The following is a 13,463-nucleotide window of genomic DNA, read 5'->3' as shown; positions in this document are numbered from 1 at the left end:
TTGTGCAGATTTAAATGCTAATCATTTGAATCTGTACAAAACGTAGATACTTCTCCTTTCAATCAACCTTTTAAAAAGATTATCCCACTATGAGTTTAGTGGATGTCTATTGAGGAGCAGGCAGAGGGTAGTGATAAGCCTTTAGTTCATAGTTATACCCTGTGAAGAAATATGCACAATACGAATACCTTTACTGTTTTACGTAGACTGTACACAAAGCACACTCGATAAACTCGAATTTCGACAATGCTTCTAAATTTAGATTTAATTCAAACTTGGCAGTCATTTTTACATCTTTCCAATCCACCAGAAAATCTTCTGGAAAGCTTCCTTTCAATTATTCCATTAGTCTTTATTCTTCAGCATTTAAAGTCTCAATATTTTGACAGAATGGTTTTACGGAGATATTCCATAATTGAAAATTTTTCGTGTCCAAGTGTTTCCTTGAGTTGTTTATCACTAATATTGTGAATGTCGATATTTTTACTATTAATTTACCATAAGCCTTCAAATTTTATTTGCTTATCAGTCGCACTTTTAGTTTTTTTAAACCTCATCAAAGTTGGTTCTTCAATATTATTTCATATTTGAAGATGTATTATCGACAAATTTAATATTCTTATTCAATAATCTTACTTGTATAAATTTTCTAATATTTTCAACTTAATCATTTTTAGCAATTGTAATTAAGCTTTTTTAATTTTTAACGATCATTATTTCTATCTATCTATCTATCTATCTATCTGTCTATCTATTTATCTTATATATATATCTGTGTGTGTGTGTTTTAAACTATATGAAAAAGATTTCTTAAAAGAAACAAGTTTTTCATTGGAAAATTATTTCGCTTGTAAGTCATTTTTTTTTAAGTCATGTTCACCCCAAACAAGACATATTGCCATTTGGATGGAAATGGTTACTATTTAGGACCATGTTTAGAGGAGCTGAACCAAATGTCGGTTGACATTAAATTTAAACTTCTGCATGTCAAGAAAATCAGGGAAGCAATAAGCAGGGAGAGAATTCCTAAGTCTAGCAGTTCGATGGAAGAAGCTATAAGAGTAGAAGACTTTCTGATACCTAGGGAGCATTACGGTGAAGGGGTGGTATTTTGTACCTAAATGAGTTTGTCAGTGATGTGTAAATCAATGGGGTACAAGTGTGATGAGTTCATTAGAGTACAGTCTATTAAAATACTTGTAAAACAGGCACAGGGATGCAACATTGTGGTGATGAGACAGGGGTTGGAGCTTATTTGACAGTGCTCAACATATCAAATTGGAGACTCTCTTTTCTGTTCAAGTGGTAAATACACCAGCCCAGATGTGGCAATAATACTCTATGCATGAGCTTTGTAGAGATACAGAATACTCTCAGCTGTGAGTAATTTTCTAGCACAGTAGAGGGAACGCACCTTCTTTGCAGTAGACTTGGCAATGTCTTCAATGCATTTTTTCCAGTTCATATTGCCTGTGAACGTTCATTGTCCCAATCAGAAAACAAAACCAAGCACAGAGTGTCTCTGGTGATTCCTTTATATTGTAACTCTGTGTCTGGCCAATAGAAAAAGGAGTATGGAAACTGAGTGATGGGCAGAGCCTTCTTACTTATTAGGTTGTTGACCAGGACTAAGAAGGCCTCTCTCCCCCAGTATTTCAGTGCATTAATATGGGATCAGTAGTACAGGTTCTATTTCAGATTTTTCTTCCCCCTAGATAAATGACCTGACAAGATCTATGGGTCCATTACACCGAGTGGGATAACCCTGCACCTGGGTTATAGACCAGGTATTTCTGCACCCCTGAATGGCTGGGAAAATAATAAATATCTTACTTAAATTAACTTTAGGACAGAAAAACCAATAATATACAATAAATATAAGTTTATTAATATTTCTATGAAAACAGTGTCCATTGTAGTTTAAAGAGAGAACTGACCCAAATGAGAAAAATTTATTAGTACTAATAAATGTTCAGAAAGTAATATTGTGCTATATAGTTCGATACAAATTATACATTCATTAACCCTTATCCTCGAGTGGCCATCGAGTCTTGATAAGTGGTAACTTCCAAGTAAAAAAAATAATAATAATTGGTTTTTATATCAATATTGTAGGGGCACTAACAACAAACCTGAAAACCTATCATCTAGGCTTCAGCCTCTGTCCCATCGACGAGATGTTGCATCCCTCTGCCTGTTCTACAAATACTTTAATGGTGAATGCTCTGACGAACTGCAAACACTTGTACCTCCCCGACGTAACTACCCCCGACAAACCCGACAAGCTACTAAGTCTCATCCCTTTACATTAGAGATCCCTAGGTGCAAGAAAGCTTTTTATTCCAATAGTTTCTTCCCCAGAACTGCGGGTCTTTGGAACTCCCTTCCGGGATTCTGCTTTCCCAACTGCAATGATATGCAGAAGTTCAAGTGTAATGTTAACAAACATCTTTCTACTCATCTCCCTTCATAATGACCCCGCTAATTAAGTCCCTGATAGTAGCCCCCTGCTTCAAAGTGGCACTGTGCCTTGTTCGGGGTGAAAATTGAATAAAAAAAAAAAAAATTAAAAAAAAAAAAAACCTTGGAGAAAAGAGTAGAATAAATTGAAATTAAATGAAAAGATGAAGACTATAAGCAACAAACGGCAATGATGAAAACAACATAAAAATTCATGAAAATACTTGAACGCAAAAATCATTTAACATAACAAACAAACGCTGACAAACTAAGGAAGTGGGTGGAAAATAAACATGCACACACGTGGTAGCATCGGCCTCGGCTGATATCATCAGGTTGACATGAAAGTTCTTGCGGATTTTAACTTTTAAATTCAGATGAACATCTCCTGGCTCAAACAAAAATTTGTGCCGTGCGTTCAATAGTGGTTGTGGGGCCAAATGCTTTGTTGATAGCACAAGCTGTTTCAGCAGCTTTTCGGCCTAGCTTGAATTGAAATGAGAAAATTGTGCGAATTGGCTTTTTTCCATCTTGTATTAAACGTTCTGAAAAGAAAACTTAATTGCTTTAAAACGATGAGATGGAGCGAAAAACGCGATTTAAAATGATACATAAAGTAAATGCATTATGATGAACTTATTTGAAAAAATATCATTTGAAATCAAAATTTAAAATTCTGCAAGAATCTTTTTTGTCAACCTAATAGGTGCGAGAGTACTGGAACATTGCCGAGGCTTATTGCCAAAGAAGACCAACAGATGTTGCTGTCAAGAAGTCGATGTTAAACACATGTTGCAATAACACAAAATATTTTCCAAAAGTTTATCAAAAGTAGTGGAGAGAGAGATGAATAGGGCTTGTTTTCATTTGATCTCTAGGAGAATATCACTGGTTATTGTCAGTGAGCAATCATGTCTATTGACTTGTGTGAAAACATAATAATGATGATGATGATGGTGGTGGTGGTGGTGGTGGTGGTGGTGGTGGTGGTGGTGGTGGCAATAATAATGATGATGACAATAATAATAATTTGTTATTATGTAACATAGTTCTCACATTCAAGTATTGTTGCTTTCAACTATAAATGCGTCATCATAGAAAGTCTGTTTGTGCCGGTTCTAGTACAAACTTGGACGAAACTGCAGAAGTCCAGGGTTTCTTAACCAAAATATGTAAGTTTCGAGAAAGGATTAAAGTTTGTGTTCTCATCCAAAATTATAAATTTTACTTGGATGGGTACATATCTTCCAATACTCCTAAAAAAAGAGCTTATAAGAACTTATACTTATTTTTTATATTAATGTCTATTAATGTCTGTTTATGGCTTTTATGTATGTGTGGATAGTGCAGCTTGCCTCTCATCCAGATGAGAAGTAAACACTGTGACACAACCGCAGGTAAAACAATTCTGGTATTGTCAGAAACACCTCAATATGAAAAATGCCACAAAACGTGGAACCCAAGAGAAAGATCTAGATATCATGATCGGCAGATGCTCCCTTGGTAGCCAGCTTGGGGGACCCGGGTGGCATACTGTGAATGTTAGCTCTTTTTATTTTAGGAACAAGAATACCACAGACATTGAACAGTTAAATATCCCCTCTAATTGCAGGTACCAAAATAATACAGATCAAACGCAGGGCAGCAAAAATAACCTAAAGCAAAAATATGAAGAAGACATGGACAATAAAAGATGAAAGACAGGTAATGGAATGCTATTACAGAAACCGCCCGAAAGAACAAGTCTACTGGAAAAAGATAAAAGAGATATGGAACATGTCTACTTACTACCATGCCATGGAACAAAGAATCACGGGTCAAGCAAATCTTTTTCTCAAGAGAGGTTGGCTTTCAAGTTTATAACTCATGGAAATACAACAAACGATAAATGATGGAACAGAACAAGAAACGCCTCTCTGTAGAACCACACATGTAGAGATACCACATGTGGAGATACTACATGTGGAAATAACACATATAGAGATATCTGCAAAACTTACATAATGCAATGAAATAACAAAACTAACAGAGAATAAAACAGCTGAAAAAAAAAAAAAAATCTCATTCCTTAGGAATCAAGAATGGAAATTAAAAGCAGAAACAAAACAGGTGAATAAACTCTTATCATACATCTCAAACGATGCTTGAATGATTTAATTTATGCAGGTGTCAAGATAGTAAGTATGAAATTTAAAGTTGTAAAGATACCAGGGAAAGAAAATGGACTGACAAAACCATAATGGCAATTCAGGCTGGAAGTCCAGATCAACAAATTTTAAAAAAAGAAGCCAAAACTACAAACAGGATGAAAAACAAAAACGTACAGAAAAGTGGAAATAACTCACAGGAAGAGGCTAAATAAGAAACACAAGAATCACAGGAAGAGGCTAAATAAGAAACACAAAGAAATAAAGTAAAAGATAGCAGCAAAAGAAGGAAGATTAAGATGATACAGATACAAATCTGAACAGTACAAGCAAAATTGAATCTTTGAAAACAACGAAAGCCAATTTTATAAAAATGTAAACAGAGAAAGAACATGACAGAAACAAAATTGTACTGGGGCAAGATATGGGAAAAGCGACAAGATCACACTAAAAATGCTGAATAACTGAAAGACATGAAAGAAGAGTTATAACAGAGAATGAGATTAGCAAGAAAACTCTCAAGACAATCCTGTAAAGGGACATAATCCTAAGAGTTATCTACCCTAGATGCGCGCTCTCTAATAAAGTAAGCTCGGACAGCAGTTCTCTCTCGACCGATCTGTTGTTAACACCTTATGTCTGTGTTGTGTGTTGTCGTTCTTTAATGCTGTTTGATTCCCGCCAGACGGGATCCCCCAACATTATAAATCCTAAGAAAAATGGCATAATGGACAATACTAGATAATAACAGAATACACCCATATTGGTTCAAAAATTTACAACACAACATAAAAGGCTTATTAAAAACCTGAAAAGATGTATCCGCCAAACAACCATGTCATAATGAATGAATAAAGGTAAAAAGACACAGAAAAGGAAACCATCCCAAGTAACAACAGGCCTATAATTTGCTTATCAACCATGTGGAAAATCTTAACAACATAAGTGAGAGAACAAATTTACCTCTACCTTCATAATTGATGACTACTTCCCGAGAAACAGAAAGGATGGCCCAAACGAAAAAGAGAAAGACATGAGCTATTATACTTAGACCAAAAGATCCTAAAGGAAGTAAAAGTAGAAAAAAGAAAATAGCAATGGCGTAGATTGGTCGAGAAAGCATGCGATAAGATCCCTCAAAGCATGGATAATAGAATGCTTGAGGGTGTACAAAATATCAGATTTCTTCCTTTGATTTGAACGACAAGTACACAAAATAAAATGACGTCGTCAAGATTTTATGTGATAAATAATACAAGTACCGTTTGATTGAAAAAGCAATGAGAACAAGGAGACACTGGACATGGAGAACTGACAGCTGAAGAACAGTACATAACTGAGATAAAAATACAAATAGGGATTTTCCAAGAAGATTCCATATCATCAGTAGTGTTCACCATAGCCATGATGATCCTTAACAATATACTAAGGAAATGCCGAGCTGTATATAATTTTATTAATATGGATGAAAAAATTAACTACCTAATGTATATGGATTACCTGAAACTTTTTGCAAGAAACAAAAAGAAACTAGAAATGCTAATAAACACAACCAAAATATCCAAATGGAATTTGGTATGGAAATGTGTGCGCTGCTAGTTATAAGAAGTGGAAAACTGGAGGCAACCAACGGTATAGAATGATCTGACAAAGAAGAGATGAAGGCACTAGGCGAATATGGTACCAACAAATATCTGGAAGTCCTGGAAGCAGACACCATCAAAGCAACAGAAATGAAAGAGAAATTTTGAAAAGAATACCTAAAAACAAGAAAATTCCTAGAAACTAAACTATATAGTAAAAACCTAATAAAAAGTATAAGCACTTAGGCAATATCACTAGTAAGATACTCCAGCCCGTTTATAGGTTGAACAAAAAGAGAAATGAAGCTTAACAACTAGAAAACAAGGAAGTTTATAAGCATGGACAATGCATTGCAACTAATGGGTGATGCAGACTGACTCTATATAATAAGGAAAGACAAAGGAAAAGTATTGGTTTGTATAGAAGACTGAATGACACAAAAAGAATTTTAAAAATACAAAAAGCAGAACACAGAAAAGCTACACACTGAATCAAGAAAAACTGCAAAAATGAACAAGGCACAGAAGCGAGGAATAAGACAAAAAAAATTGGGAACACAAACTGCTACACAGACGATTCACATGAGTGACAAAAGATGTGACTTATTAAAACACTTAGGCATGGTTATGAAAAGGACAACTAAACAGAGAAATTGAATCCTTAACAACGGTCGTATAAGATAACGTAATTAAAACCAACTATATAAAAGCAAAGACTGCCACCAGAGAATAGCAAAGGCAGACTCTATGGACAAAAAAGCCAAAACAATAAACCACATAATAAGTAAATACAGAAAACTCGCCTGAAAATAATATAAGAATAGAGACAATCAAATATTGAAGGCAAGACACTGTGAACTATGCAAACAACTGCATCTTGAACACCTAAACGTTACAAATTGACAGCCGTATTTAAAAACAAAAAAAAATCACATATGGAACATAGACATACAAACAAATAAACTCTATCCAAGCAAGAAAACCAGATGTTAACAAGAAGGAAATGTCCTGCCAGATCGTAGATTCTTCCACCCCAGTAGGCCATAGGGTAAATACTAAAGAGATGGAGAAGCGAAGTAAATACATGGAATTCACCAAAGAGCTGATGAAAGATGAAGAAAGTCAGCTGGAAAGCAGACAAACGGAAGAGAGTTCCAAAGCGTTTTAAGAAAGAAGCTTTGTTCATGGAATCTATGGTAAAGTTTAGGCTCAGATAAAGAGTTGGGGAAATTATTGATAGTGGTTTCAGCTAGACGAGTGTTTTTTGTGAAAATCAGGCTAGGGGGGGCACCATAGATTGGAGCTCAGAAGAGCACTTGCCATGAAAGTAATGATAAAACAGAGACAAGCTCGCAACGTCTCTTCTGTGGGAAAGAAGTTGCAGGGAAGAGAAAAGGGAATCCCTCACTAAGCTATGAAGTCTATTTTGAACTCTGTCAAGGCAGGATAAGCTGCTGCTTGTCCTGTCCAGATGTAGCAACAGTACTCCATGTCAGGATCTACTTGGCTCTTATAGTGGTAGAGAATTACATCAGCAGAGAGATATCTACTGGAGTGATAGAACGATCCAACCATTTTTCCAGTAGCAATAGATTTGATGTACGTGTTCCATTTCAGATCAGAAGTTTGTCAAAACATGGAGCCTCCCCAAGACAAAATTCATTCATCTACATTCATGTCAAATGGGGATCAGAGCCTTGATGATGGAAAGATAGAAGCTTGGTGTTAGATGCATGAAAAGTAGCCAGCCACAACTTTCCCCATTGCACCACGTGATCAAAATCACAGGAGAGAGAATCAAATATGGCCTTTGTAGTGTTGCCATAGATGGTAAGATCATCAGCATAAATGTCTATGAATGACGTTAGGAAGTTATTTGGTAGATCATTGATGTAGATCAGGAAGAGAGTTAGGCCCAGAATGGACCCTTTCTTTTTTTTTTTTACAAGGAAGTCACCACTTATCAAGGCCTGGAGGCGACTCGGGGATAAGGGTTATTGCGTGTACAGTAATCAATGGGATAATTTCGTAGTAATCTCTAGTAATTGAGATCTGATAAAGTGTCTTACTTAACGGGGCGGTTCCACAGGAACTTGTTTATGTTGGACTTGAAGACATACAAGTTGTAGTCAGGTGGGAAACATACAAATAGGAATTCCACAATCGTGCACTTGTGAGAAAGAAACTCTGCTCATGGAATCTACGTTTTGATTTAGGCACAGATAAAGAGTGGGGAAAATTACTGACAGTGGTTTCAGCTAGGCGAGTGTTTTTTGTGAAAGATTGGTGAGGAAGGCTAAAGATTGGAGCTCAGACGAGCACTTCCCATGAAAATAACGATAAAACAACGACAAGTTCGCAACGTCCCTTCTGTGGGAGAGAGGTTGCAGGGAAGAGAAAAGGGCATCACCCAGTAGGCTACAAAGTCTGTTTTATACTCTGTCAAGGCAGGATAGGCTGTTTTTAGCAGCTCCTGCCCAGATATGGCAGCAGTATTCCATCCTTGGACGTACTTTAGATAGAGAATTGCATCAGCAGAGAGATATTTACTGGAGCGATAGAAGGATCCCACCATTTTTCCAGTGACCTTGGCAACAGATTTGATATATGTGTTCCATTTCAGATCAGGAGTAAAGGTCAACCCCAGAAGCTTGTCAAAACATGGAGCCTCTCCGAGACGAAAGACATCCATTTCAATTGATGCCAGATGGGAATCAGAGCATTGATAACGTAAAGATAGGTGCTTGGTTTTAGATGCATTAAAAGTGACCAGTCGCGTCTTCTCCCATTGTACCATGCGCTCAAGATAAGAGGAGAGAAAATCAGAGAGAACTTTGTCATTTACGACCTTTGATGTGTTGCTAGAGATCAGGGGTCACCAAACTACGGCCCGTGGGCCGGATTCGGCCTGCGACGTCAGTTCACCAGGCCCGTCGACGTTGAACTGACGTCGCTTCCTCGGCTCGTGGTAGCTCCGCCTACGCTCTGACGTCACCATGGTTTCCATCGCTTTAAGACCTTTTTGAGAAGGTTGTTTATCTTAAAAGAATAGATTTGCCAATGATATTAAAAAAAAAAAGATTCTTGCAATTTTTCATCGACTTATTCATTTATCTCAAAGGTGTGCAAAGTTCAAAAAAAAAATAGGATATTTGAAAATTTTTTTAAAATAATAGAAATATCATTCTTAAGTAAATTTCTTAGAAAAGACATGCCAACATCAAACTGAAAACTTTTTATTTTACTTATGAAAGAACTAAGTGGAAAAAATTTAGAAATACTATTCACAACAACTTTCGACCTTTTTCCACTGAACCACTACCATCTTGGAATGGTAAATGTAAAACGATGGATATTTATTAATTTTCTCGCTTGAGTAGTTTGGCTCTTTGTCTACTAAGTGTCAGAGTACAGAGCGATCAAACACAGTACAAGACCTGCCGACCAGTTTTACCCCCCTCACGGCAGGGAGGTAAGGATTTTAAAAATGAGTCAATTTTGACTGTTTTTATATTGTCTTCAAACAAGGTGAAACATCTTAATTTTGTATGATGAAAGTTTCTAGGTGAAAATAACCCAGTAAATCACCAAATGATAATCAAATTAAAATTTTTTGGACAAATAGATATAATATTATAGAATTAATAATAGTACAAATATCTTATACTTATATTTTTTTTAATTCTCCTTCAGAGTTTTTCTGTTGGGTCTCGCCTGACGAAAGGATCTTGCGTCATCGCTAATTGTAATTCTAATAATAAAATAAAAATCAAATCTTTGTCGGATTGTAATTGAGTTAATTAATTCTATATAGCTGTTTTTTGTTGTCTCAAAAAATTTATGGTTAGGGTACTTTTCGCCAAAACTTATAAATAATTTATTTGGAGCTATTAATATTAAGGAATTTAATGGTGTTTTTTTTAAAGCATATTTTCGATAAATGTTTATTAAAGACACAAAATATAAATTTATTTAAAGTAAATTTTGTACCTTCTCTGTTACTGAAAATCGACTAAAGCAAAATAGACTATATTATGATTGTGCATCCTTTTTTGAATCTAAGATAATAATACAAAAATTTTCTTGAAGTTTTAAAATTTAATGATCACAGTAAAAATTATTTCCCCATATTTTTTTAATTTAAAAAAAATGTTCAGGCATGATTATTAATTTCATTGATAAGATGCTTAAAAAAATAAATTCTATGGTTTTTCAGATAAAATAATCTTGTTATAGATCTCTTCAAGGTGCACAGGTCAATTTCAATATGTCATGTTCTGCATTCTATTCCATGGGACTGATATTCAATTATTTTTGGCAGATATATTAATATTTCTTTTAATCAATTAGCAAATTTTAATGTGATTATATAAGTTCAGAAAATGTTTGAAAAGGGAAACGTTTTGCTCCTGACTCTGATTTTGTTTTCAGCATATTAAAATTTTTTATCAACCCTGGCAAATATTTGTTTTAATTTATTATTAGAATTACTTAATTTTTATCTATTTACTGTTATTCAAAAGTCCTTTTAAGGATCAAAAAATTATATTCATAATATTTATATTCAATTTTAAAAAAAAATGAGGGATTGAATTGATAATTTGACTGTCATTTGGTGATTTATTGGATTACTTTCACCTATATGTCTATATTTATACAAAATTAAGATGTTTCACCTTGTTTGAAGACAATATAAAAGCAGTTAAAATTGACTCATTTTTAAAATCCTTACCCCCCCCCTGTCGTAAGGGGTGTAAAACTGGTCGGCAGGCCTTGTACTGTGTTTGATCGCTCTGTACTCTGACCCTTCGTAGACAAAGAACCAAACTACTCAAGCGCCAAAATTAATTCAATTTCTTTTTCATTTTCAGATCCTGTTTTCTTCACTCTTCATTATGGTTTCTAAGAAAAGAAAAGTGGACGCCGAGTGTCGTGTTTTCAATGAAGAATGGGGAGTAAAGTACTTTTTTGTTGAAACAAAGGACCAGAAAGCTAGTTGCGTGATATGTAGCAAAAGTGTTGCCGTTTTGAAAGAGTACAATATTCGGCGTCACTATGAAACAAAACATCTATCAACATATTCAAAGTTTTCTGGAAAGTTACGATCTGAGAAATATGAGTCCATAAAACGTGGTTTAGAAACTCAAAGAAACCTCTTCACGAGAAAGTTTGCTGAAAATGAATCTGTCACTCGTACAAGTTACAAAATAGTGCATAAGATGGCAGACCGAGGAAAACCGTTTACTGATGGCAACTTCATCAAAGCGTGTATGATGGAAGCAGCAAATGACTTGTGTCCTGAGAAAGCCGATTTGTTTGGAAATATCAGCCTTTCGACAAGTTCAGTTGTGCGGAGAACAGAAGAACTTGGAGAGAACATAGGGCTACAGATACGTGAGAAAGCTAGGAACTTCTTGTGGTATTCTCTGGCGCTGGATGAGTCCACTGATCTCTCGAGTACATCACAACTTCTCGTGTTCATTCGTGGTGTCAATTCGGACTTTCAGATAACAGAAGAGTTGGCATCCGTTTGCAGCATGCATGGAACAACAACTGGAAAAGACATTTTCATGGAAGTGCAGAAAACTTTGCAAGACTATAACCTTCAGTGGAATCAGCTTCGAGGTGTTACAGTTGATGGAGGTAAAAACATGGCTAGAGGGAGGAAGGGTCTGGTAGGACAGATCAGGACTCAGTTGGAAGATCTTCAAATTCCAGGCGCTCTCTTCATACACTGCATCATACATAAGCAAGCACTCTGTGGGAAAGACTTAGATATTTCTTGTGTACTGAAACCAGTCGTTTCTGCTGTGAACTTCATTCGGGGAAATGCACTCAATCACCGTCAGTTCCAGGCTTTTCTTGAAGAAATTGATTCTGATTTCTGTGACTTGCCTTATTACACAGCAGTGAGATGGCTCAGCTGTGGTAAAGTCCTGTTTCGTTTTTTACAAGCTCCGAAACGAAATAGATGTTTTTCTCACTGAAAAAAGATAGAGCCGATCCACAGCTGTCAGATCCTATCTGGCTGTCAAAGTATAACCTCGTCTGTGGTCTCTACAGAATCATCAAAGGATTTCGGAGAAAGCTGTCATTGTTTGAAGCACAACTGGAAGGAGAAAACTTCTCTCATTTTCACTGTTTCAGAGAGTTTTGCGCTTCAATCGCTGAAGATGTCAACCTCGATTTTCCAAAAAAGATTATTCGTGACTTGAAGAAGCATTTTTTTGAGAGATTTTCAGATCTCGACAGAACTGAGAGTGACATTATTCTGTTCCAGAATCCGTTTGATTGTAACCTTGATGATGTGCCAGTTGAACTACAGTTGGAGCTCATTGATTTGCAAGCAAATGACTTGTTGAAAGAGAAGCACAGAGAAGGAAAACTTGTTGAATTTTACCGCTGCTTACCTGATCCTGAGTTTCCGAAATTGAAGAAATTTGCCGCTGGTATGGCATCAGTGTTTGGAACAACTTATGTCTGTGAGCAAACATTTTCAAAAATGAAGTATGTGAAGTCAACACATCGAACGAGATTGACTGATGATCATTTGAAAGCAATTCTCTTGATTGGATGCAGCAATTCCAAACCAAACATTGATGATATCTTGAAAGCCAAACGTCAGTTTCACAAATCTCACTAAACTTTTTTGCTGTTTGGGTTGTGAGATTCGGATATGTGCACACTAGCTTTGATGTAACTATCTTTTTGCTTACGTCGCCTTCTTTGAAAACTTTTTAGTAAATAAAATGTTGGTTGTCTTTGTTTTTTGATTAACATGGAATGCTAAACTTAGTTTTTCGTCTTTTTCCCCAGAGCTTTCGTTCTGGCTTGCAAGTATTGAACAGTTATCCGGCCCACTGTGAAAAACGTTTGGTGACCTCTGCTATAGATGGTCATGTCATCAGCATAGATGTCAACGAATGATTTAAGTATGTGTTTTGGGAGATCATTGATGTAGATCAGGAAGAGAGTTGAGCCCAGGATGCACCCTAGAGGGACACAAGCATTAACACTGTGGGCTTCTGATTTCTTCCCATCAACCACTACTCTTATGAACCTATCAGAGAGAAATGATTTAATAATTGAGAAAACATTTCTAGTTATACCATAGCTGGAAATCTTGTGAAGTAGACCTTTATGCCATACCTTATCGAAGGCCTTTGATATGTCAAGAGCATTTGCCCTAGAAAGGAAATCTTTGTCGAGAGATTCACTAATCCTATGAGATATAACTGTTAGCACATCAGCTGTAGATCTTGCAGAACAGAAA

General features: G+C 35.9%; 1 protein-coding gene across 1 annotated transcript; it reads left to right on the top strand.

The window, feature by feature from the left end:
* The first annotated feature begins 11,085 nt into the window (after nucleotides 1-11,085).
* Nucleotides 11,086-12,833, top strand: LOC145288224 (general transcription factor II-I repeat domain-containing protein 2B-like). The gene is made up of 2 exons (XM_080136266.1): nucleotides 11,086-12,099; nucleotides 12,390-12,833. The coding sequence occupies exons 1-2, from the start codon at nucleotides 11,086-11,088 to the stop codon at nucleotides 12,831-12,833; spliced, it is 1,458 nt and encodes a 485-aa protein (XP_079992392.1).
* Nucleotides 12,834-13,463: the final 630 nt, after the last annotated feature.

The sequence above is a fragment of the Euprymna scolopes genome, chromosome 11 (assembly GCF_053919585.1).
Source record: "Euprymna scolopes isolate OS-2025 chromosome 11, ASM5391958v1, whole genome shotgun sequence".
NCBI lineage: Eukaryota > Metazoa > Mollusca > Cephalopoda > Sepiida > Sepiolidae > Euprymna > Euprymna scolopes.
This window is presented reverse-complemented; position numbering and strand designations above follow the sequence as displayed.

What these genes read in the sequence shown, in the direction of transcription:
- LOC145288224 (XM_080136266.1), top strand. Translation starts at nt 11,086, where the DNA reads ATGGTTTCTAAGAAAAGAAAAGTGGACGCCGAGTGTCGTGTTTTCAAT. An exon ending in ACTTGCCTTATTACACAGCA is followed by an intron (nt 12,100 to 12,389) that starts GTGAGATGGCTC and finishes TTTCCAAAAAAG; the next exon opens with ATTATTCGTGACTTGAAGAA.